This window comes from Dunckerocampus dactyliophorus, chromosome 10, assembly GCF_027744805.1.
Source record: "Dunckerocampus dactyliophorus isolate RoL2022-P2 chromosome 10, RoL_Ddac_1.1, whole genome shotgun sequence".
In the NCBI taxonomy this organism is placed as follows: domain Eukaryota; kingdom Metazoa; phylum Chordata; class Actinopteri; order Syngnathiformes; family Syngnathidae; genus Dunckerocampus; species Dunckerocampus dactyliophorus.
In genome coordinates, this window is record NC_072828.1 from 8,012,501 (window position 1) to 8,039,194 (window position 26,694).

The following is a 26,694-nucleotide window of genomic DNA, read 5'->3' on the forward strand; positions in this document are numbered from 1 at the left end:
TGGAAGTTACATCATGGGATACTCCTTGTTTTTTCACCTATATAAGTGGAGGAAGAAGCCATGACATTTATTAGTCATTTATTGATTGCGTTGCCGTCCGTTTTTGTCCCACTTTTCCTGAAGACGCCTGGTGGACGGCGGTCTCTTGCTCAAAGTGTGAGAATCCTCCCTCACTGCGTTCCACACCTCTTTGAAAGGTTTAACCTGTTTAATCCAATTGTATGTCCAACATCTGACGTCGAATCTGCCGGTGAAAATTCTTCACACTTTGAAGGAGGACTTTTTGACTTCCCTAGTTGGAGTGAGAGCACACCGCTGCCCGCCCGCCTTCATCCCCTTCCAGGTTTCTGTGTCTTGCAGTTTTTATGGCCAGCAGATAAATTGTCTTCACAGGCAGGCGGGTGACATGAACCTACTTACCCTCATGAAGGGCTTAACTGACTTCCTGTAGTAGCGGATCAGGGTTCAGGGGTGAGTGGGCGGGGTTAGCGTCCACACTGATGCTTCTTTAGGCCAAAAAGCCCCCAGCAGGAAAGTGGGCAGAAGTTATTGTGTTCCATGTCGTGGTGATCCATGGGAATCATGTCCCACAGGAGAACTAAAAAGGAGGCCAGAGGATCCGTTTAATCCGCTGGGTCCAGTCCAATGGGAAGCGGGGGGGGGCGGGCGTGTATTGAAGTAAAGCAATAATGCAATTAAACTGGCCTTATTACAGCTTTGCTGCGTTATTGCACATATGGTTTGGGGTTTTAACATGCACTACAATGTACAAGTTGCACTTCATGTTCTTTTTATTAAAGAAACTTGACTTTGTGCATCAAGATGGAGCCATGACCAAATCATTTGGTCCAAATTATTGCAGTCCTTTTACTTTCATTGTAAGCTAAGTACATTTAAGTATTGGTTACACGTATTATCCAGTTATAGTTGAACTTCAGTACACATGAGTAACAACTACAGATCAGATATACATCAGGCTTAGGAATCTGAGCATGTCGGCCAAGAGGAGAAGAATGCAGATTTACCGTGTACACAACCTTGAGATTTATATGGGACAGGGTTGTCTTTTCCAGCGAGGGCCACAATAGTTAAAAATGAACAAAAATGCATCTCAGCTTTGTGATATTGGTAGAAAGCACGTTATCTGTATGAACTTGGGTTGTTTCTCTTTTTTCCTCATTTTTGCTGTTGTTTTTTCTTAAATAATCTTTTACATTTTCTTCTTGTAATATTCTGACTTTATTGTCATAATATTTTGACTATTCTCATAATATTATAAGCTTTTCCCCAACCTAATTTTCCAACCATTACAACGTTAATAACAATATTTGAACTCTACTGTATGCTAAATGACATTATTTTTCCTCATAATATTACAAGTTTCTTTTTGTAAAAACATTACTTTTTCTCATTAGAATATGACTTTTTTCTTGTAATATTTTGACTTTACACTTGTAAAATTGAAGCTGGTTATTTTTGCATTTCTGCTGTTTTTTCCCCCAACTATTTCAACTTTCTTATTCTAAATTTTCTTCTTGTAATATTTTGAGTTTATTCCCACAATCTAAATTTCCCAAAATTTCAACTTTATTTAATTTTGTTTGTTTCTCAGAATTTTAGGCCTAAAAAAATCGACTAAAAAAAGCTACTAAAATGATGGTAATTAAGTTATTGACGAAGTTAAATTAAGAAGTTTATTCTCGTTAGATTACAACTTTTCTCTTTTACTATTTGGACTTTATTCTTGTAAAATTCCTGCTGAGTTTTACATTTTTTCTGTTGTTCTTTTTTTTAGTTTTCTTATTAAATTATTTCTTTAAATTGTGCTGTGGGCCAATAAAATAACAGCCGTGGGTAGCAAATGGCGCCAGGGCCGCACTTTGGGCACCCCTGATGTAGAATATTATTCGAATAATCTTACTACAGTACCCCACTGGGATCCGAGATCATGTTCAAATGCCCCTGAAAAGACCTAGGACCCCATTACATGTACAGGCAATGATTTAAGGCGCATTTTAAAATGTTTTAACTGGTATACAAGTGTAAAAAGAAGTGAAGCAGTGTTAACAGTATAAAAGAGTCTATAACAACTTATTTCATGTAACTTCCTGTCTGTACTTTAGGAAAAGTGGGGCAAAAAAGCAAAACAGTCCACCTTTCTGTAGTAAGTATTGTGTTGTTATTGTCTATTTGTTTTTGTATTGAAGTAACACAGTCAAGACACTGAAGACAAGTGTATGCATGTAGTGTAAGGAGGGGTGTGGTGTGTGTGTGTGTGTTTGTTTATCTTGGGAAATGGCTTTGTGGGAATATCTGACTCGTCCCTAACTGGCACACCGGCTGACATCACTTCCTGTTCCCCCGATCTTGGCTCAGCACCACCCTGTGGGAAGCAACAAAGTGCATTCTTTGGACTCGAGAAGTGTTTTTCGAGTCTGTCTTCGAGTCACTGAGTAATGTGTGTTATCAAGTATGAATAATAGAAAAATACCCTGCCATGCTCGTCCTAGTGGCTCGCTACTTGCACTTTGTCCTCCCTAATTAGGATTTACAGCAGCCTGTGAGTATCAGTGTGCAAATACATTAACCTCTATTTACAGCTATAAAAGGATATAATTCTCAGATTTTTGCAGCCATCATATAATCCTTGTGCCACTAGAGCTAGGCTGTGTGTGCGTGTGCATACAAGTCCCTCCGAGTAGGCACAACCAGAGAAATAAGCCGTCAACTGGAGGTGAGGGGGGTTAGAGAAGACAAAAAACAAGGTGAAAGTGCTCGCCCACGCTAGCTCTTAGTCATCTGTGCTCAGTGACGGAAACATTAAAATACACACAAACACATTCCTAAAACTGTTACTATTAGGTCCAGTCTGCGTTATACAGTATGTACTGCAAAATGATCCCATAAGGAGACTTCATGAGCCTGAAGCATTAGCGTGTATGCGCATTCATAAGGCAAGGAAACATATTAGGTTATGTACACGGTCTATTATGGGTTCATTTATTTATTAATTAAATAAATTGTATTATTTATTTTGTTTTGTTATTATTATTTTATTTTATTAATAAATACATTAATCATAGTTTGAATATGATTCTATCAGATTATAGTAAAGAAATTATTTAATTGCTGGACATTTCAATACAATATTTCACATTTTAAGGCATTTATATTTCAAATGTATGTTTTATTGGCTTCATATTCATTTTAATTTAGTCACAAACCATTCCATGTTTATATTTTATTTTAATATTTTTACTTTTTGTTATTATCTTTTTTAAAAAACACATTTTCAAAGATAGATTATTGGCTCTTTTTTTAGTTTGGTGATTTTCTCATATTATTTAAACATAATTCTATATAAATGTATTATAGATTTTCTACGGCTGTCAAAAATAGCGCATTAACGGCGGTAACTTATTTAATTAATAACACTACATTTTTTTGCATAATGAATGCATGTGCATCATGTCAAGCCATACCTCTGTTATGACGGCAGACGTAGGCACAATAGTGTCCCACACGATCACACAGTGTGACGCTCTTTTCTAACTTTATTCTGACCTGAAAACATCAACAGCACTGCAATTCAAACACCACTCAAACACGTCTCTAGTCCCTTCATCATCAGAACGACATTTCCTCATTGTCAGTAGGCGACCACGAGGTGCGTTCAAGGACACTCCGAACATCACAAGAACATCTTTACTATGCATGTATGTGTGGTATAAATAATCAAAAAAACAAAGTATCCCAGAAAACACATCATCACAAAAAACATGCGATTTAAATTACGTGGTGTCTTCGAACGCAACCCCTAGAATAGTGCTGTTAAAGTGTGATTTGAATGTTCTGCTACTATTAGAAAGACCAGTGTTAGGCACATACATTGTGTGGTATCTTTTAGCTTGATTTAAATTTTCAGTTCATTTGGGGCTGTTAATACATACATATATATATATATATATATATATATATATATATATGTGTGTGTCCTGTCATTTATCTTTCTGTTCATAAAATACATTAAAAAAGGGCATATTTCAAACATAGTTGCAAATGATGATTAATCTTGATTAATTCATTTGAAAAACTGATTAATAGGAGGACGTGATAATGTAAGAATAACAGCGGACAGTGCGGAAAGAGAAAACAATAGCTATGTGCAAAGCAAAAGGGAGGAGGGAAAAGAAACCCCCCCCCACAACCTCGCTTTCTTCTTTTACATTGAAATCTATCTTTCACTGAAATGAATTCCAAATGTTGCAGAATTGCAACTTTGGTATGTTTTGGTAACGTGAGAGGACCTCTGCGGCCGCGATGCTGCTGGCCCAAACACAAAACCTGACCCCCAACCCCTCCCCCCACCTATCAGCCCCCACCACCCACCCCCCCACGCCCGACCGCAGACCTTCACAACGGGAAACAGTTGTTTGTTGCCTCCCTCAAACCTCTGTGCCGCTTTTCTGTGCTTTTCTGACATTCCCCACCCTCTCTGGCTTTGTGTGTGTGCATGTGTGTGTGCAGGCTACATGTGTCTAAGTGGGTCACATACACTTCAAAATCTCAGACCACGGTGCCTCTTGTTAGCCACCTGAGACCTTTGCGGAGGATGCAGAGGAAGTGTTGTGTTATGCAAGAGTCAACATAAGTTGAGCTGCTGCATGCATACACAAAGACTTGTTGCCTTGAGGAGATAAATAGTCTTATTCTGGTCCTTCATCCACCTGTAAACTGTCTTTCGCGGCCATGCAACTGATCTTCTGAACCTGCACAGGTAGAAGTGCAGAAACCCAGATTTCTTTTTAACCGAAGCAAAGATGACAAGTGTTAACACAGCCTTAGTTCCTGGAAAACTGACTTGTTGGGCACGCACAGGTGCATTACACCTCCACACCAACTAGGGGCGATAATCTGCATTTGCCTAGGGGTGTACGTTGGTCTTTCATCCACATGGAAACTGCATTTTAGGTCAGTAAAAGTGACTTTTTGGACCTTTATTGTGTGGTACCTCTCCACACCGGCAGGGGGCTATAATCGCCAAGGGGCGTACATTTTAATATACAGTAATCCCTCATTTATTGTGGTTAATTGGTTCCAGACGTGACCGTGATAAGTGAATTTCCACGAAGTACGATTTCTTATTCATAAATAAACATAAACATAAACATCTCCCTCCCTCTGTAACTGGGTGTTTAACTTTCTCACATGCAGACCCCAGTCAGTCAGAGTCCACAATCGCACATCCAGCTCAAGAATTGTGAGCACTGGGACCCCACAGGGGTGTGTGCTGAGTCCACTCCTCTACACGCTCTTCACCTACGATTGCGTGGCCTCCCAGAACAACACCAGCATCATTAAATTTGCGGATGACACTACAGTCATCGGACTGATCACTGGTGGTGTTGAAACATCATACAGAAGAGAGGTGGAGGACCTCATAGCTTGGTGTCGTGATAACAATCTCCTTCTCAATACAGATAAGACTAAAGAGATGATCATCGACCCAAGAACAAGGGAAAAGGAGCCGCATAGACCCCTGTTTATTGATGAGACTGAGGTGGAGAGGGTGAAAACCTTCAAGTTCCTTGGCACACACATCAGCGAGGACCTCACCTGGTCTCACAACACCCAACAAATTATGAAGAAGTCCCAAAGGAGACTGTACTTCCTGAGAAGACTGAGGAAATTTGGCATGTCCACCACAATCCTGAGTTGCTTCTACAGATGCACTATCGAAAGTGTCCTTACCGCCTCCATCACTGTTTGGTACAGTAACTGTACAACACGTGATAGGAAGGCACTCCAGCGGGTGATCAAGACCTCACAGAACATTGTTGGGGCAGCCCTCCCCTCACTGCAAGACATTTATAAAACTAGAGTCCTACGCAGAACACACAACCTCATCAAGGACAGCACACATCCACAACACTCATTATTCACACTCCTACCGTCAGGCAGACGCTACAGGAGTTTGAAGTCCAGGACCACAAGGCTGGCAAACAGCTTTTACCCACAGGCCGTCAGGCTCCTCAACGAAGCACTCGCACACGCCGCACGCAACACACGCACACACTCATAGCACTTTATTATTTATTTATTTATTTGCATTATTTACTTGCATTAATGTCTCTTCTGTTGTTGTTGCTTAATTTATTGGTATATATGTTTATGTGTTTATGTTTCTTATGTTCTTATTCTTTCTTGTGTTTTCTTTCTTTCTTGGGAGAATGAACAGAATAAGATTTTCATTGCATGGTATTACTGCTGTTTTACTATGCACATGACAATAAAACTCTCTTGAATCTCTTGAATCTTGAATAAATGGAATATTTTTGTAGTTGGAGCACAGAAAATCTGTGTACAACTTTCTGAATAAGTTTTTTTTAACATTATCAGAGCCCTACCGTTACACTCCTATTACCCAATATGGTAGACATATAAAGATAAAATAAGCCATAAACTAGAAAAGCACTCAGAGAGCGCAGACCTCCGCCAAGTGCCATAGTTCCCCCCCATATTGTGATTTACGCCATGAATATTTGTCAATATTAGTTGCATTTATTTTATCCACATACAGTATTCCTTGATCGTGAAAACATACCATTAGTAATTGGATTCATAATGATATCAATATTAGTTCAGTAGTTATTCACAAATATCTAATTGTCCGTAATGGCGGTTTTCTTCTGGATCTAGCTCTGTAGCTTTTGAAAATACAACAAATTAGTTGGCACACTCCAGATTTCACAGCGTCTTGGCTATATATAATCGTGTTTATTGCATGTTTATGCATGTTTATAGCTATTTGTTGTCTTCCTATGATGAAAATTCCAAAGGTTCCTTATTTTTATTTTCATATTCTAGATTATAGTATCCAGAATTATTCCATTATCTGGATCAGTCGTTGACATGTTGTAGAACCTGTTGGAAACTTGTATTTTTTTCCAAGTGCTCTGACCATTTTTTGTGGAGTTCTATGCACAAATGGCGAAAATGGTCCTATCTCGCAATGTTAAAGTATCCTTTAAAAAATTTCTGGATCCAGACGGTCATTCGGATCACCCCCAAAATATAATCACTTTTTCCTTATTGCATTTCAGACAATTCCTGAACATTTCATTCAAATCCATTCAGAACTTTTCAAGTTATTTTGAACACAAACAAACAAACAAACACCAGCAAAAACATAACCTCTGCCATGTGCAGCGCAAGCACAGCACAGAGGCAATAAGACACACACACGTTAGCATTGGGAGGGTATACTTTAGGTTAGTAGAATTGACTTTGTGGACCAGAAGAAGTGCCGTTACCCTCCACATCAACGGGTGCCAGCAGTGTTTTTATCATACGGTAATAATGCAAGGAATGAAAAACTGACTGCTTTATGAGTTGCTAAAAACGGCCAGGGCAAGTTGGAATGCACTTACAGTTAATGGTTATAGCGCCACCTGTTGTTTTGATCCTAATTATGTAGGTTTGAGGTAGCGATATGGTGGTTCTGGTGGTTCCTTTCTGTTCATGCAGCTGTCAGTTCATTTAGGACCATTTTACTGGACTGCGTGTTCTGTGGAAGTCTTTAGTCCAGAACCACAAAAAGAGCTTTAGTCCTTTTTCTGCAACAAAACCTGCCAGCCAAAACGCTAAAAAGTAACGTCTCACAGAATATGAAACAAACACAAGTAGCGAGGAGAACCACACTTGACATGTGACCTTGTCAGACCCAGTCCTTGCCATGGACTTATGTGGACCAGGTCAAGAGGATCATTAGTCCTCCAGTGGTCCAGGTGCTTGTTAGGTCTCCAAGGTAACAGGTGGAGTACACAGCTCAGGTACTTGGCGCAGTGAGAGTGTGAGGCCTGGCTCGCCTCAGGGGAAAATATGAGGTGAAATAAAACGCTTGGAGTTGCCTTGAGGAGACTGTAATCCTGTAAAATGTGTTTATTACGCATCCTGCACTTTAAATACCCCTTAAATGGTCCAACTGGGTGACGCTATTGTTTGGAGGAGAAAATGTGCCTCATTTGTTTGACATTTTGTATTTTTATTCACTGTTTTCCACAGGACTGCGATCTATGTGTGGCTGCATGGTAAACATTGGTATTTGCTTGTATCGGTAAATATACTGTAAATGCATATATTTCACGTCTTCCTTCTTTGCTTGCAGGGCCGTTATTTCCTAGCCCGTGCGAGTTGCTGCCGGTTGGCGCGGGCCACCCCGTGCAGGCCGCGCTGAAGAGCTTCACAGCCCTGTCAGGCTGTGCCAGCCGAGGCACCAGCAGCCTCCCCCAGGAGGTCCACATCATCAACCTACGAGGTGCCGCACTTTCACATCCGCCTGACAACTCTGCTGTGGAGGTGAGTCATCCTGTTTTAAACCAGCTAATTTAACCCCTGCAGCGTTTTGGTTGTGGTTGTGTAGCTTTGTCCAGGCTTGATTTAAAGTATTCCACTGACTGATAATCATCAACATGTAATACCATGTAATAGTGAGCAGATGACCAAACGCAATTGATCTCAGTGCTTGTGCAATACCGCCCTGTGGTCAGGTGGCAAATGAGCAACCATCCCTCCCATTTTGCCCAATGAGGTGTCCAAATTCCATCACATGACTCTATAAGATGGCAAGTTTAGCGATCATGACTTCCTCCGTGCTTCCAAGTTTGCTGATGGCTTTCTCTGAAATAAATACATGGAATTATCTAATTCAGCATAGCTTTATACACTCGTGAGAACGGCCCCTGTCTCTTGGTGCTTTGCTGCACCTCTCAATGCTGAGATGACTCGTGTGCCTCCGGCGTTGAAAATTGCTGACTTTTGAAGCATCCCAACCCTCTCAGTGGCTAAAGTTGCATGTTCACACTTGTCCTCCCAGGTGTCATTTACTGTTTGAATGCACTGAAACATGATTGCTTCGTCATTAGGGACGTTGTAGACTTTCAAGTAGTCCAAACTTTTTCCAACGAGGGCCGCATACAGAACAATTGACGTTTGTGGGGGTTGTGTAGGTCAGTATATACTAAGCAATAAAAACGAATGTCAGCTTTGCATGGCGAAAATGTATGTATTTGAGGGGTCCCAGACACGACCGCCTATGACCCGTCTCACTTCCATACTTACTCTCTTATGCACTCAAAAGTATGTATGGCACAGCAGAGTGCACTCAGTACCCGGATGTTGCACTCAAATGCCGAAAACGTCAGGTTTGCGGTGATGAACAGTTAGTACCCCCAATCAACTCCATCTTCCCCTACTAACTGGAGTGGATGCCACCCTGGGGAGGTGTTCAGAGCATGTCTGACTGGTAGGAGGCCTCGGGGAAGACCCAACACACGTTGGAGAGACTATGTCTCTTAACTGGCCTTGGGAACGCCTCAGCATCCGCTGGGAGGAGCTGGACGAAGTACCCAAGGAGAGGGAAATCTGGGCTTCCCTGCTTAGGCTGCTCCCCTGACTTCAGATAAGCGAAAGAAGATGGATGGATGGGTGGATGGATACCCGATCCAGTAATTTTGGCGAATATCGGACCGATAGCCCACCCGTAATCTGGACTCATCCCACCCATGAGTTGATGTTTGACGACTTGATGGAGGTTGGCTCCCATTTTCCTCCTTTTTTCGAGCCTGTAATGTTAAAACCGTAACGACTCATTCAGGAACGTCTCAGATTTTGAGGGGAGCCTCCAAAATTCTCCGTCCCTGAAAGGTGTTTGGCCAAATCAAGAGAGGTAATTGGTCTTTTCCCTGGGTTTCTCTTGGCGCATGTATCCTCAGTTTGTTTTCTCAGTCAGCATCTCTCTGCATGATTGCGTCCATTTGTTCTCCTCGCAAGGAGGAGGAAGTGGTATCTGGAGACGACATGTGGATGTCCTGGAGGTGCTTGTGGCTGGGCTTGGCCTCAGTGGAGGGGATGCTGCAACGAGCCACAAAATGACTCTGAAAGCCTCAGCCAGGCTCCGGAATGAAAACCGCTGTATTTTGTGCACGCGAGCAAATGCAGATGGGAATATGCAAACACACGCCGCCGCACACAAACACATCCTGCAGCTGCAACGTGTGCGGCCTCTTTCCACGTCAGTTTCACAAAGTGCTGCGTGCAGCTCGGCCATATTTTCACTGAAGACGTGAGGGCAATGAATTGTTTCCTGCCTGCCCTGGTGAAGCCATTTGCTCCAGCTAATAACTGACGGCCGTGAACTGTTCTCCACACTTACAAATGCACAGCTGGACCTGACTCCTAATGCACGTTTTTGGCAGCCGGCCATCCTCCGCAACTCGTTAGGTGCAACACAACACCCCAGCGGTGACGCTGCAGCGAGCTCACTGGTGGATTTAGTGCTCCGACTGGCCCAAGAACAACACACCTGATGGTGGAAATATGCTGAGCTGTCATTCAACAAGTGCCATGTGGAGTGATGTCCTAACTGTGCTCTAACATGCTCACACACACCCCTTCCTTCAAAATAAAGGCACTCTCCAAATTCAACAGTGTTTCCAAAACGCTGCAGGGTGAGGCAGATGGGTTTGCATGGACCATTTTTTCTTTTCATTTCTACGGCAGCAAACAAAATCTGAACAATGAATAGCTGACCAGCAGGCGGCAGCAGGTTTTGTTTGGTAGCTTATTTAACATACTCCTTTTGTGTTTAAAAAAAAACAAACCTACAAACAAACAAAAAACACATTTTTTCCTTATTTAGACTGAAAGAAATTACAAAATGTAGGTTTTTTTAATAAAAATTATATTTTTCAATTCACAGTGGAATCCGTTTATGTTGACAACCTGTCTATGTCGAGCAACTCATCATGGCGCAGTTCGTAGATTGGTTGCGTCCCAACCTGATGATTGCTGGTTCGATCTTCCATCAGTTAATAGATTTCAACGCAATTCTAGGATATTTCAACATTCCTTCTACATTTCAGTTCCACCTCAGCATTTTAGGCAGGAGAAAAAAAGATTTTGATTTGCTCACCCGCACAGTACGGGTAATCTCGCCTCATTGGAGCATTTTTTTTTTTAATTATCGGTTAACTGAGCTATTTTTTAACGTTACCGGATTTATTGCTATGACGTCCTAATTCTCTGATATCGGAGCGATAATTATCGGTTATTGCGCAGTCATTGTGCACCCGTACTTAAAACAAGTATCATTAAACAACAAGGCAATGTTTACAGAACATATATCATTCAATGAAAGCACAGTAAAATGTTATAAATGCTTTAAACTTACCTTACAATAAGGGTTCCACTCTATTTGTGTCTGTTCACCCATCATGACAAATCATTGATCATTGTTGTTTTCCCTTGTGCTTGGAATTAGCTTTATTTGGGGTTCTGATTGGTCCTCATAGTTAGGGGTTGTAGTTCCACTTGTTGCTTGGGCATGCCTGCAAACAGATTTAAAAAATGGGTGTGAAAGTATAATTTTATGACATCTATTGTGGGGGGGAAATATGGTGTAGTGGTGCACGTAGCCTAATTTAGCTGGGAGATTGCTCCATCCTGCCGCGGAGGACTTCTTTAAACATTTTTTGCATTCCAGAAGTATATATGAAGAATCGATGGACCACGTTTTTGTCTAAAAGTGTTTGTGGATGAGTATGAAACTTGCGGAACAGATGCTCAAACATTCCTTTCTGTTATTCTTGTTCTTGTGCGGGGGTCATTGGTTTACCACTCTGTCTCTCGTCGTCTGGTGGACGACCAGAAAGGAGGCCTTTGCTATTTCCAAATGTTGAGCTTGACTATTTTTGAGGCTTTTATAGACTTCTGGCTGGCCGGAAGAAAGTCGCTTTTTTTGCCTCCTGAGTGTTTTTCACATTTGTCTGGCTTCGGTTCGCTACTCCTCATCAAAGTAACAGAAGCTTATGGGAGCCGCGTCCAAGGAGAAGCGGGCCAGGTTGGGAATGGCTGCTAAAGTGACTGTTAGGTTGCTGGTGGGGCAACCATCGGCCATCTCCTCCAATTACAATTGAATTATTTCACACAGAATCCAAATTGTCGGATGGACTCGATGTGTGTCCAAGTTTGGACTCCTGCACATGAAGGTTTTGCCACTGAACCTCCAAAAACAACACCTGCCAGTAGGAATGCTCCGATGAGGGTTTTATGCTGCCGATTCCGATACCAATCATCCATGAGTGAGATCGGCTGATACCTATACCGATCACATATATTAACTGTAAATTTTTCAATTTATTATGTATTATTGGTCTGGGGTGCCGCTAGACAATTCCAAAGGCCCCTGGCAAATAGGTAATTATTACAAATAAGCATTTGGGGGGATTGTCGTTTTTACTGTACTATTTGACACAAACCTAAATTTAATTTGATGCATGTTTTGGAGTAATACAAATACATGGGAAATAAGATAGGGAAATTAACAGAATAAAATAATACAAATAATGTCTTCATTAAATAGAAATCTGGCCTGCTCGACTTAAAACGGAATAAATTCAGTGTCCCGTTTGCAGGCGTATCCAACTTTCATCACTATTATAGCTGTCAACTATTAGTGTTTTATTTTTTTATATAACATTTAAATTGTACACGCCTTTTATTTACCAAGCAGATCTCCACTCAAAGTGTGGCCATCGTATTTATGCTATTTTGTGGTCATTTTTCATTATGCAGTACAAAGGCATATAGTCTGAATTCAACAATTATAATAAAATACTACTAAGAGTTGAAGAAAATATTATTTTACGCTTTGGTGAGCTTGCCAAAATCAGCTGGTGAGATAGGAGACCCCTGTGATAGTATCACCATCATAAAGCTGGACACACTATGTGTTTATGTTCATTAAGCAACCACACACAAATAGTGTTTTGAGAACAAGACATAATTAGTATAATGACAACAAGAGAGTAAAGTTGTTCAGTGACATTTGAAAAAGTTAGTACGTACCCCATGAATGTGATATCCACTTGTGGCTTTTCTGTGGGACAAAAACACGCTCCAAACTAACCACATTTGTTTTAAAAACAAAATGTCACTGTGGTAAAAAGTCACATTTGGAGTCCGAAGACCAGAAGCTAGGCAGATAACTAGCTAGCGAGCGAGTTGCCACCAATGTAAAGTACAGCCAGTGACATACAGGCAATGCGTGTAAACAAAGATCCAAGAATCGGCAATCGGCAATAGGTTTGGTAAGCGAGTGATCAAACACGCTGGCATCGACTGGCGTAGCCTGTGTCAAGCTCAATACGAAACACGCCATTTTGTTGGCAACCCTAATTGACACAGTAGACATGTAGGATTTGCCACTGCACACCGATTGTTTTTTATGATCGTCTTTGAAAGGCGTGTTTCTTACGGAAATCGACCGATATTGATCGGTGGTTGATTGATCGGAGCATCCCGACCTTCCAGTGTTTTACTCTCACGTCTGAGTGTTTCCCCACATGCTTCAAACCAACATGGCCAAACTAGCATGGAAGTGCGTAGGGCGCCTTGCAAAGATAAGACACACTGACTGGTCTGCATGGCTTGGAAGTAGTCAAAAGTGGACGGCACTTCCACAAATCATACATTTCTGATCATCAAAGGAGGCCGCTGGCTCTGGTCGGCAGCTGATGGTTTTATCAGCTGATGTCTGACAGCGTGATGGAGCGCCTGCTGGAGCTCTGCAAGCACAACCATCTGTCCTGATAGACAGACAGAGATGTCCAAACCGAGTTTTTATTTGATGTCATCCTGGATTTTGTGTGCCATGTCTTTCCCTCGTGTTGCAAATGTTCCCAATGTGAATGTCAAACCAATAAATGAGCAAGACTTCATCCAACAGAAGCCGAGAAGACTTCTGAATTGCTCCTGTACTACATCTTCCCATGCTAGTGGCTCAGTCCGCCGCCTGTTTGACACAGAAATCCTGCAAAATAGCCACATAAACATCATAACAGAAGATCCCACAGTCATTGTTTGAAATGTCACAGTGTAAAAAGAAGTGAAGTATGTTGTTTTTCTCACAAGACTGGTGGGTTGTGTGTGGATGGTAAAAAGGAAGTTTCTGGTTTGTGTAGTGCTGGAGTACCCAGCATGCCTGAGGGGACTTTTGTAAACACTGTTTAAGTTGTGTGTTTGTTGTTAGCGCTTAGTTGTTGTTACCCACATGGACTGGTAGGTCATTGTTGTAACTTACCCGTTACCTGTTACAGGTATTTTTTGCCAGTGACTGTGATTGTTGTTCAATTTGATGACTGTCCATTTGCGCTGTGTTCCCAAGCTAGTTGTTTGCTATTGCTTGCAAATTGAAAAACGCCTTCCATAAGGAACCTTGGTTTCTGCTATGCAGATTTACAACATCATCTACTGGACGGAATTTTAATAGCAGGCTTCACAGACCAGATAGCTCCAAATCTTTCTGTGGTAGTCCAAATGTAATCACATAAACGAATGTATGGGAAACACTGCTTTGAATGCGAGTCCGCTTACTTCACCGAACTTCCTGTCTATATTCTTCTCCTTCTCTCTGAGTAAGTGTCTTTAAAGAAATCCAAAAAAAAAGCAACACGTGTTAATCCTTTGATGCTGGCTGGACTACGCTCTAAGTAGTCAAGAGAAACTTTTTTTGTTTGTTTTCCTTCAGAAAAGTATCATCAAACGTCAAATTGTGCACCTTCACATCAGTAAAAATGGTAAATCCAGGCATTTACGTGCTGGTTGCAGATGGGCGCTCTATCAAGTTTACACGTTAAACCCATCTGAAGGTCTTTGTGGACGCACACAGCACAGACCCTTCAGCGTGTCCTACCACCAGTCTGCCGCGAGCGTCGTTTATTTGTGTTAGCATCTGAGCAGAGCGTGCAGACTGATTAGCATCAGGCACCAGGTAGCGTCCCCATGAGGAACATGAAATATGTGGGCGGGGCTGTGATAAGAGCTGCCGACAGGTTTTGTTGTGCCTCTCGGAGCTCCTTCCCCGCGTACACCCCCCAGTGATCCAGAAAGAACCAAGATCCAGACAAGACAAGACTCACGCACGGCACATAGTGACACGCTTTCCCAGACGAAATAGATCCATTTTCTGCTCCGATCAGGAACGAAATTGATCAAAGCCACTTGTTGTTATTCAGGCGTCGTTTCTCACGTCGATTATTATTTCCTGCCAGGGAAAGAGCCTTTCTTCATTAGTCTCTTTGTGCCTAATTAAAGGATGTTGTGGCCTTTTTTCCTGAATCAGCGGGGATCATCAGGCACTCAATTAGCTCTGTCAATAAAGGAAACTCCCTTTTCCTGCCGGGCGTTTACACTCTCTGCAATCTATGCCACCACGACAAGGTCACCAGTCATGAAATTACAAGCAGATGTCAACAAACAAGTCGCCTTTTTAGTGGCTATTCCAAGCTGTGTTCTTCTTATGACGAAAAAGTGCCCACTTAAGCTGACATCGACATGCATTTCTCAGTCAGTTTATGTCGACATGTGTTGTGGTATTGTTAACTTCATCATTATCGCTAAGTGACAACAGCAACACCGCAACGGCCAGTTTTGATGTTGGTTATGTTGACAACCGCTTATGTTGATGTGAATCAGCCAGTCTGGGGGGTGATGACATAAACGGGTTCATCATCTGTAAGTTTACTATTAGTTTACAGTTTACTTAACTTTATGTTCAGGTATCAGTCATCATTCATCGTTGTTATTGTGCCTGTTCTGGAATTGACTTTCTTCCTGCTTCTGATTGGTCCTCATGGTTCAAGGTTAGCGTGCCACTTCTTGTTGGGGTATTCATCATTACTGCTAAGCAGCGTGAAATGACAACAGCAACATAACTACTGTCTAGTTCCACCGCGTTAAACCGTGCACACGGTGACTTCCTGTTTAGTGCAAAATGAGCTTAAAAATAAAATCATGGCAGTATTAACCTGGATTGTACCACAGCAACAAAGAAAATACATACATTTAATTATTTTATTTTATTAATTTAAATAATTTTTTGTAGAAATTTAACCCCCGGAAGAAAGCTTTATTGTCATTGTAGTCAAGACGTAGAATGAAATAAATAAGATTAGATAAGAGTATAACATATAAGGATGAAATTAAAAATATGCACAAATGGAGGAAAGCCATGTCAACAAACTGCCATAAGTAAAAAAAAATTCCTGTATTGCATTCTTTTTAGAGCTCGGCCCGCAAGTACATGTGCAAGCGGTGGCTAGTTGTGGTTTTTTGATTTTGGCTGTACAACAGCCGCTTATGTGGACGTTGAGATAAGCGGGTTCCGCCCTACTTATACAGTCATGTGAAACGAATGGCCTCCCTGCTATGCTGCTTGTGCTGTTATTTTCGAAGAAATAAACCACACAGTGGCGCTGTTGTTGAACCCCATAAGAAGGACTGACTTGAACTTTCTCACACAGCTCAAAACGCTCAACGCCGTAACATTAGGGTTTTTAGCCTATTCACTCGGAAATTTGTTACGCACCTTTAGGGGACTGACGAATCAAGTTTTAGCAAGATTGTGGTGAAAAACATGGCCGCCATCAAGCAAAACGTCTTTGCAGGGGCATGGGCGGGGCTTCGCAACTACTAGTAATTGTCCATAAGTCATTGACCATTTGTCTAATGATTATAAAACTTTGAGAATACTTGTATGACATGAATGCTAACGCAGCATTGTGAACACAACCCATAGGCTGCGCCGCACGTTACATACAGTTTTGAAACAAACTGAACATTTTTTCTCATGACTGTTTAGATGGCTTTTTATGAGCGACACCCTTTCTAATTAGTACTTATGAACATGTTAATCTAATTCCATTAGCCTCTGTTGATCACATTGTAAGAAACATCACAAACTTTATGATGCGATAACTTGTTATCGTATGGGGTCATTGGAGCAATAAAAGTGAGCCTCTAAGGTTTAAAGTGTAAAGAACAGTCAGGTCTGGTCCCCACGCTTCCAGCATCCTAGTAGAACCCAAAAGTAAAGGAGTGGTGTTATTTGTTACATGTGTTTACACATGCCAGCGCCACTGATGGTATGTAGTGTCAGCAGCCATGCTTATCCCGCCTACAGCTGTCGTCCCCTGGGAGGAATTTCATTTCAGTAACGTGATAAGTCTAGACGGGCCCTCCTCCGTCCACGGCTCCTGGCAAATTGCGGACCCGCGGCTGAAATGGAGCCCGGGCACACAAATCCCCGCATCGGCACTCTTACAGTGAGTCAGGCCGGAGCATCTGGGCAGCACCACCTGATCCGTGTGAGCATCATCACCAGCACTTCATGGCGGCTGGTCCTATTCTCTTTGCTGTCAATGTAATGATGGCGGTGAGTGGAGACGCTCGCCAGCTGTTTGACCATGTTTGACCACCTTTCTGCCTTGACTTTTCATTGACCCTGTCAGAGAAGTGTTCAAGCAACAATATTTATTTTTGTTTCTTTTAAGTTGTTATTGTGCTTGCACTTTACCACACTGACAGCTGTTCTTACAGGCCTGCCAATATGTGCTGTATTTTCCAGACTATAAGTCTGCTCCTGAGTATCAATCACATCAGTCAAAAAACGTGTCACGAAGAGGATAAAAACAAGTATAAGTCACACTTACCGGCATTTATGATTGAGTTATCATCAGAGCGAGGGTCATGGCGTCGCTGCGAACAACATTAACGTCACCAAAGAAGAAGACACAGCCAGAGGGAGCGGACAAAGGAGACAAACTAAAGCTACATAAGCTTGAAATAAGTCACTTTTTTATGTACAGTATATGGATACAACAAAATGTTACCTGTTTTAATAATGTCAGAATGTTCTCAAACAAGATGTGAGATGATGCCTGAACGCATCCCGGATGGTAGGAATGTATTTTAACACCAAAACTTAATTTTTGTGTTCACAGATTAATTCAAATGGGCTGAAAAGCATATGTGGGTATTTAGTTATTCAGTGGCTGACACAGTAGCGACAGTCTTCAAGCCAGTGATCTGTGACAAAAAGCGCCCGATATGCTCTGTATCATTCAATTTGTGTGCCTAATTGCATCACAAGCTCAACTCCATTAATTATTGCGGCCATTAGGTGTCGCCAAAAAAACACCCACCGCCCCACTTTTACTTAAAAGCCGAGTCAGGCAAATCCACTTTTATGCTTTTTTGTTGCATTTTGCCAGTTTCAGTTTCAAGAGTCGTCTCCCGAAGCCTGGATTATGCTCTTGTGTCGAGGCGCCACCGTACACTACACTGGCTCGCACCTCCCCCTCCAAACCCTGCTTTGTAGCTTGACGTCCAAAAAAATCTAACCTTAAACATGTTTTTACTTATTATTAATTTACTTATTGTCTTCTGTGTGTGTGCAACTCGTTCAGAGGACGTACAGCACGCCTTTGCGTTCGCCTTCTCCTCAGATTTGGGATCCACATTGGCAATAAAAGTGACTGTTGTAACAGGTGATTGTACAGGTGATTAGTAGAATAAAGGATTGATGGTCTATGTCAAAAAAGAAAGGAGGTAAATATCTGCAGGTGACATCCATCATGTTTACCCTCACCAGCACTCAGGAGTCATTTAGGGCTCCACTTCAAGCAGATAAAGGCGCCTCTCAGCACTTTGTTGTCATTCAGGTGATTCACATCTCCTTCAAATGTTTCTGTCTGGCCTTCCAAACTCTTCATCTGCTCTCTCCTCGTCCCTCAAAGGCAGCCATGATTGTATCTGCTTGTTGTTGTTGCTCTCTGAGGACCAATGAGCAGGGTTTTTCCACAGTCTGCACTGAGAGCCTTATAGCAAATATGCACACACACACACACACACACACACACACACACACACACACACACAAAAACATGCTGCAGCATTAAGTTTCTTATCTGTTTGTTTGGAGCCAGCCTAGTTTGCTTTAAAGATACATGTTTACTTATTTCTTCCATTTTTTTCCCAACTTTTTACTGTTTTTTGCAGCACATACCCTTTCAACAGTCTCATTTGTTTCACTTTTGTTCGCTGACAACAATAATAATACTGATTTTGGAGTTACAGGAGAGGAAATACAGTAAGTATTTGATCCCCTGCTGATTGTGTAAGTTTTCCCCCCCATGCAAAGATAGGAACAGTCCAGAATTTTAACAGTCGGGTTATTTTAACAGCGAGAGACATTCTTGTTGGCAAACACAGAGCAGACCTTTCAGAGTTGTACACATCTCAGGAGGGATTTTGTTCCACTCCTCTTTACAAGTGCTAAAGGTTTTGAGGCTGTCACTCGGCAACTCGAAGTTTTAGTCCCTCCAAAGATGCATGACTTGATAAATAGGTAGCTAGATCTGTCAGTAGGCGTCATACAGTGAAGCATTTGAATGGCCCATTAAACACAATATAAATACTACATTACAGCGGGGAAAATAAGTATTGATCTCTACGGAAAGTACATTTTTAATGGTAGGTTTATTGTAACAGAGAGAGACAAATCCAGAAAAAAATAAAGGTTATAAATTATTTTGTATTTGAAAATAAGTGAAAATAAGTATTTGATCCCCAAGCAAACTGTGGCTGAGTACTTGATGGAAGCAAGCACAGATTTAGTCGTAGTTGTAGTTGTCACCATGGTTGCAGACGTCCCAGAAGGGAATTTGCTCCACTCTTCTTTGTAGTTCCTCTTCAAATCTTGATGGTTTCAGCTTGTATTGCCTGACATTCTTACTGATTTACTCTCTTTCTGACTTGTCGGGAAGGTAGGGAAGGTAGATCTGCAGTATGTAATATTTCATACAGCAAAGCCTGTGTATGGTGCTTAGCATGTTGATCAAACACCATATAAACGCTAGGGTACTGTATATGCTGGAAGGGGCAGGAAACATGTTTCTCCAACATCTAAATGAGTTACCTCTGAAACCACGGGGCAGAAAACATCAAAGTTTGGGGCAAATGAGTGTTTAAGGCATGTTTTGTGTAGTAATGGCTGGCAACACACGACATGTGCTTGCATGTGTGCTTGGTCACATTCCCACTGTCTTTTCAAGCTTGTTGAAATATGTCCACAGTCTGCTCGTTGCGGTTGCAGATTGTTTGCGCCATCATTCACTTACGCGGCGGCACAGCGGCCGCATTTAGCGGGCTAAACAAAGGCCTTTATATCTTGGAGGCCTGCCGCCGATGAAGTTTGTTAAATCATTAAATAACACGCATCCTTGTGGCCCCAGTTAGCGATTTATGGACTTTGGCCGTTGATACAAATTGGGCTCATTTGATTAGTGTGGGAACACAAAGAGGAGCGATGAGGAATGATGCTCAATTTGCTAGGATTAGAAGGTTTTGAGGATGTTTTAGTCAAGGATGTGCATGTAGAACAGAGCTATTTGAGTGCTAGTGCTTGCCTGACATGACTGTGGGTACGAGAGTGAAGGAAAGTGAAGGAAACAACACTTGAGGAGTTTGTTTTTCCTGCCTCACTAGCAGACTGTGAAAACGTGTTTTTGTGAAAAGAGCAAAGGCACAGTTGAGTGAAGACGCTCACACTCGCAAACAAAGACTCCTCTGTACTGCGGCCCAAATGCCAGCGAGGCTACGGCTTGTAGGGGAAACAAAGCTTATCAACTTTTGATAAAGAAGAATTAAAATGCAATCACAGCAGCAAAGTACTTGTGCAGCTTGAGACTAATCAGCCCTCAGGAGACCACAACATTCTCAGGGAGGTCTTGTTGCTGTCGCTCACCAGCCTGCTGCTCTTCTCCCCCCCTCCGTCCACTAGGTGGAGCTGCACCTGAAGCCCATACAGTCGCTGCTGCACCACCAGAAGCCGCTGGTCTTCGTGCTCAACTCCCCCCAGCCGATCATCTGGAAGATCAAGACAGAGAGCCTGGCCCTGGGCATCAAACGCACCTTTCATGTGAGTCCAGCTAAGAGTCACGAAAGTCCACCTTGCTCATTTCCTCCGTCTACGATTGGACAAGTCCCGTCTATTTGCTGGGAAAGCTTTTGCACTTCTCTGAGAGATAACCCTCCGATGGGAGCAACGGTAGCATCCACGCTGCAAGTAGCCCAAATGTATACAGTAATTCGAATTTGAATTTCCCAGCTTCACTCTATCATATCACGTTTTTTCAAAAATGTATTAATTAATAAATCATGCTGTTTTGTTGTTGAATATGACCTATTATTAGTAAAAAAATATGCATATTTAAGCAAATGTTAGAATTTTTTATTATTTTTATGAAGCATTATTAAAATTAAGCATTTTCAAGAATAAAAATGGCAAAATGAAGTAAAATACAATTATAAGGCATTCAGAAGACATTGTGATGATACTGTATGTAGTCTTTTACACTGGTCACTAGGTGTCAGTAATGTTCGGTGAGACACACAAGCACCAGACTTGGTCGTGGGAACATCAGGCTTTACTTGCAGGTTTGAATGATCTCACAACAGGCACGGTCTACTGTTGTGGCCGTCACCCACACCAAGCTAAAACTCTATTCTGAACCTTCGACGTCACTTCCTGTCCGCCCCCCCTCTCTACTCGCCTAGGGAACACATTGACAGCAACACACACGAGCATGAGTCTTATTTATGTCTTAAATGGCTTATTTACTCTTATGTCTACTGTATTGTGTAATACAAGCGTAAAAATGACTATAAGGGTCATTTCTTGTCCGGAGGGCTCTAATAATATTACAAAACATATTTAGGAGGTCACAAACAGTTTTTATGTGCTCTTAAATATGGAAATATTCCATTTATAAATGAGGAATCCTACTTTGAGGAAATGTACTTATCACGGTTGGGTCTGGAACTAATTTAATGCAATATATTGTACCTGCAAAGTCACCTTCCCACCTGGGGTGCATTGTATCCATAGCCTTTCCAAGGTTTTTTTTGTGCAAAGGACACAGGTCACAATTTTATTTGGAGCAGGTTAAAATTTGGCATGTTAGTAACAGTGCTTGAGATGCCAAAAATGGTGTCTTTCTTCAGTTTTGATGAAATTTTTTTTGCCAGTCAAACAACAATTGACTGTTGAATTTGAGCCTATTCATGGATTCTAATGGAATACGGTCATACAAAACAATTGGAGGATGTCCCTCTGGATGCATTGCGGTTGTCTATGACCATGCATTCATGCGGGGCTTTAACATGAGAGGACTGTATCGCATTGAAAGGCTAATATTTCATACCGCTCGTGCATCCAGCTGAGTTAACATTGTAAGTGGAAAGGTTCTCACATCCGTTGGAAGCAGACGCAGTGCTTCAGTTGTCTGCTGCACAGATGATCCTCGGTGTATATGTTTTTGTGCGGCCGGCTATCATCGCAGTTAAAGCCGCTGACAGACAGAGAGCAGCTGACAGCCATCTTTGTGAGTTTAATGACCGTCTGTGTCGCTTCTTTTGCTGAAGAAGGACATTCCACACCTCTCAGTATCTGTGTATATACAACACAAAAACACGTGAATTACCCATGTTGCATGTCACATCCATGTATGTGCATGTGCGGACGATTTAGCAGGCGCTACACTTCCTGGAAGCCTTCTAGTTGTTTATTTGTCGTTGTAAAGTATGATAATGTACGATGAAACGAGGACCATGTTGCTGACGGCAGCGTGAGTCAGAGTGTGCTCAATGCTCGCAGCGTTCTGCCAGTAAAAACTGATCCCAGATGCTGATGTTCTTCTTCTTCTTGGCATCTCGTCGCAGTGACACCTCCTTAAAATACCACCCAGAGCTATTTAACTCTTTGATGCTACCGAGAGCGTCAGCCATAGCATCCACAAGCTCATCGTGGAAATGCGCATGAAACAAAGTAAAGCAGAAATGTTATATTGTCCAGTAAGTGTAATTGGTGTTTTCCATTGCAAAGTAGTGATTTATCATTATATATTTTTTAAAAAGTCTCATAATGAGAAGCTAATGTCCTTGAGGCGTGCTGACACAATGAGATCAGAGCATTACGTCAGTGTTTGGCTGCTTAGCCATGTGTTTTTTTTCTCCTTTTACAAACGAATTCGCCTTGATGATGGGCGCTTGTCCAAGCTTGGGTCCGGGAAACCAAATCACCCAATTACCCGAGCTGCTAACTGTAGCATTAGCATCTATCTTGTTTCTGTTTAGTGTTAGTGTGAGTCTTCGCTGTTGGCGCTAGCCTCACCTCTGTTCTAATGAACACCATACCGCAATGAATCGCCTGTCCACTGGAATTATTAAACACCACACTGCAAATAGATGCCCCTTTTTGTGATGACCTTCACTCTGACTGACACCGCCACATGTTGCACTGGCTGCGCAGAAGACGTGGCATCTGTAAAGCTGTAAAGCTTTCCATGCTTTTTTACGTAATAGGATAATATCTATTATCGGGTTTACTTTATTATCCATATTGTAATTAAATGTAAATTACGTAGCATTTTTAATTGTGAAAAAATATGAAATAATATCATTAGATATGATTTTTGATGAATCAGTTTGTAGAAATAAAGGTCTTTCGTCAAATTGATGCCTGGTACTATTTAAGTAAATACAGAGGATCCCCATATAATCACGATTCAGCATGCACATAATTTCACAAGTGTATTGTTTTGCATGTATATTAGTGGGTATTTCGATGCCCGCATAGTCCATAGTGGTTAAGTTACATTGTTGCACATTTTCATGGCCGTCTCAATTACTTGCAGTGTTTCACCAGCAGTGGGGACAGGTAATAATATGCAGTATATGAAGCAAGGGTTGGCTGATGGATGCTGTGAGGCACATTTTGTACTGAATTAATTTTGTAATGAATTAATTTTGTTTGGACACCCCTGATAGAGAGCATAGTACAGCATGCTGATAAGACCTCCACTAGTTTATGTTGTTGCTTTACCACAAGCTAACTTGAACATTGAGACATGTTTGTAGCCTCCAAACCACTTTGGCATTCTGAAAATGTTGGCAATTCCCACACTTTCTGCCTTGAGAGCCCCCCGGGGGGAGTCGAGGAGTTCTGATGCTGAGCGCATGGAGCAATGTGGTCCAAAGGAGCCGAGCAGAGGACAAGACCTCCCTCACTCTGGCTTTCCTGGACGTCCTGCATGAGTCTGTCCTCGGAGCCGTGTGTTGTCCCTCAGCCTCCGGGCGTGGAGCTCCCTGGATGCTCTTTGGCCACCTTGGAGACGCTTCACACATGTCGACAACCATGTTGCTGTTGGCGAGTGGACCTTTTGTGTTTTTTTTAGTTCCTAAAAAAACAGCAGAATTGGGCCTTTTGTTGTAAAACACGTCCTCCGTGACGCTGGCTGTCAATCAAGAAGGGAGCAGGCCTCTGTATGAAATATGAACATTGACAGGAGGCCAATTATTGTTCTACCCAGGGACATATGTGCTCCTTGAGCTTTGCTGATTTTGTAGCCAATTCTTTTTGGGTTTGATGGTGATGTGGAGGGAACGTGTAATGAATGGTGATGGCATAAACTCTGTAAACTTCACTGCTGGCTGGTGTTGCCCATTGTTTGTTTGCCAAGACGTGCGTGTTGACTGTTTGACTCTTCTTGGTGTAATTGTTGATGGAAACAATGGGCAGACACTGTTGGTTTTTATGTGGAGACAGGAATACTTAATGCTCCGCAATGATGGAGAAACATATGGGATTGTTTTCTGGTCCGCTTTATAGGAAAGCTTACACGGAAAGCAGTTGGGTTCAATCAGCCTGTCAGCATTTAGCAGTGATCGGTGTGTTCATGATCAACTTTTTAGTTTACAACCATCCATGTATATGCGTCACCCAGTCGGAAAGACGTAGAGGGCACAGATTTCTGGATTATGCGCCAGTGTAGTCCCCTTCAATGACATCTTGATCCTTTTATAGCACTTCATCTACATTGAGCACATGGCATGCACTTCTCTGCTGAAACACTAGGGGCAGTGTTTTCTGTACTCTGGCTATTAACTTGTTAGCTTCTTTCATTGCGAGCAAACAATGGCAATTAAAGAGAGAGGGAGTGTTACTGGGGCTTGAACTAATTGATGTGCTACAACAGTCACTTTTATTGCAAATGCTGATCCGACATCGCCCCCACAGAGGAAATAATGTAGCACAGGCTGACAAATCACAGCTTTTTTGGAGGTGGAGTTGGAGGAGCAAGCCGGCTTTGTATACGTAAGCGCCTTGACCCAGGAGCATAATGTAAGTTTAAGATTTTAGTCTCTTGGACGGTTGTTCAATCATTGAGGCTTCTGGATCTTTTGGGGTTTTTTTGGACCGTTTCCATCCAGGATTTGCTAAGTCAGACTCTTCTTTGTATTCTTTTCTTGACCTCAGGTGTACCTCTGTAGATTGAGGTGAAATCATGCTATTTTGTCCAATTTCTGACAACATTTACAGCCAATGACTTAGCATTCACTCTGTAATTGACTGGTGACCAGTCCAGGGTGTACAACGCCTCTTCGCCTTCAGCATACTCCCGCGACACTCGTGAGAAGAAGCGGCAAAGAAAATAGATGGATGGATGGACTTGGCGTTCTATGACCTGTGCTAATGCTTCATTCACGCACAGTTAAGCGGAACACACATGAATCATTACAGAGACCTCACAGATAACTTCTAGTAAATGATTTCGACTTTGCAGATAAAATATTTGCTGCAATTCTATTGTAAAGACCAACAACTGTATAGATACCATGTACCAAATCATGAAGCTTCAAAGCCTTAATGGATTGCATACGCAATTTATAGATTTCAGGGAACTGAATTCCCAACGAATTCCCAAGCTTTATTGAGCCAAGGCACATACTATATATTAGAAAAATCTCACACCGCCAGACTTCTGTGCCATGAATGGCAACAGGTGGGTACACAGCTTAGTTGTGTACCTTCTAGTGCCATCTAGTGGAAATGCATTTCATTGTTGTATCTGTCACGATACGACGCTGGCGTTGATAGATGGATGAACAAAACAAAGTGCATTATTTGTAGTCAGTTGAATAATCATTTTCAGATCAGTTACTTAAGTGAAATTGGTACAGTTGTTGGGAATCACAGACTTAATTCATGCATCTCTATGAGCAACTGTGAAGAACCAAACATGACAATTAGCATCTTCAGTCAACCTGACATGCATGAGATGGTCTTAGAGTAGGGGTGTCGAAAGACTGGCTTGGTGGCCTTTTACGGCCAGCTTCTCATTATTTCTTGGCCCGAAGAAGTTAAGTTTGTGTGAGAGAGTAAGAACAATTCATCTTTTGCGTGTCTGCCTCTTCCAGTATTTTTCCATCAGTGATATGTACGTGTTGCGCACCTCTGATTGTGCTATGTGAGTGTGTGTGTTTGTTAAGAAGGCCTACTATGAGAAGCTATTAGACTGAATCTATACATCTAATAACATCTAAGAGAACCTATGCAATTACATGCATTTGACTAAACATTATCAAAGATTAATCAAACATCAAAGACAATTAAATGTCATTAAGTAGCCTCATGTACATTTCTGGACTGTGTTACGTACACCTGAAGAGAGCCTACTCCAGCACAGGGCGGAAACTAAGACAATTCCACACAGAACGGGCCTTGAACCCAGAGTCTTTTTGAGGTAAGGCAATAAGTGTCAACCCCCGGTTCACTGTGTTGCCATATTTAACAGTATGATTCAGTATTGCTGGGTTAGATATAACACTTAGTCAGCTTTGTAAGTATAATCCTGTGTTGTCCATTTATGAATCCTATGTGAGTCCATAACGGGAAATACTCCACTGCTTCCCAGCCTTCCAGGTCCCATTGGTCCATCAGCTGGGCGTGCAGTA

The 26,694-nt window shown here is 41.9% G+C and overlaps 1 protein-coding gene across 1 annotated transcript in view; it reads left to right on the forward strand.

Annotated features, from left to right (window-relative positions):
• tgfbr3 (transforming growth factor, beta receptor III) overlaps positions 1–26,694 on the forward strand; it is a 61,250-nt gene that overhangs the window by 14,721 nt on the left and 19,835 nt on the right. The window contains exons 3-4 of the mRNA XM_054789614.1: positions 8,168–8,358; positions 20,681–20,818. Coding sequence (XP_054645589.1) covers positions 8,168–8,358; positions 20,681–20,818 — 329 coding nt within the window. The remainder of the gene's footprint in view (positions 1–8,167; positions 8,359–20,680; positions 20,819–26,694) is intronic.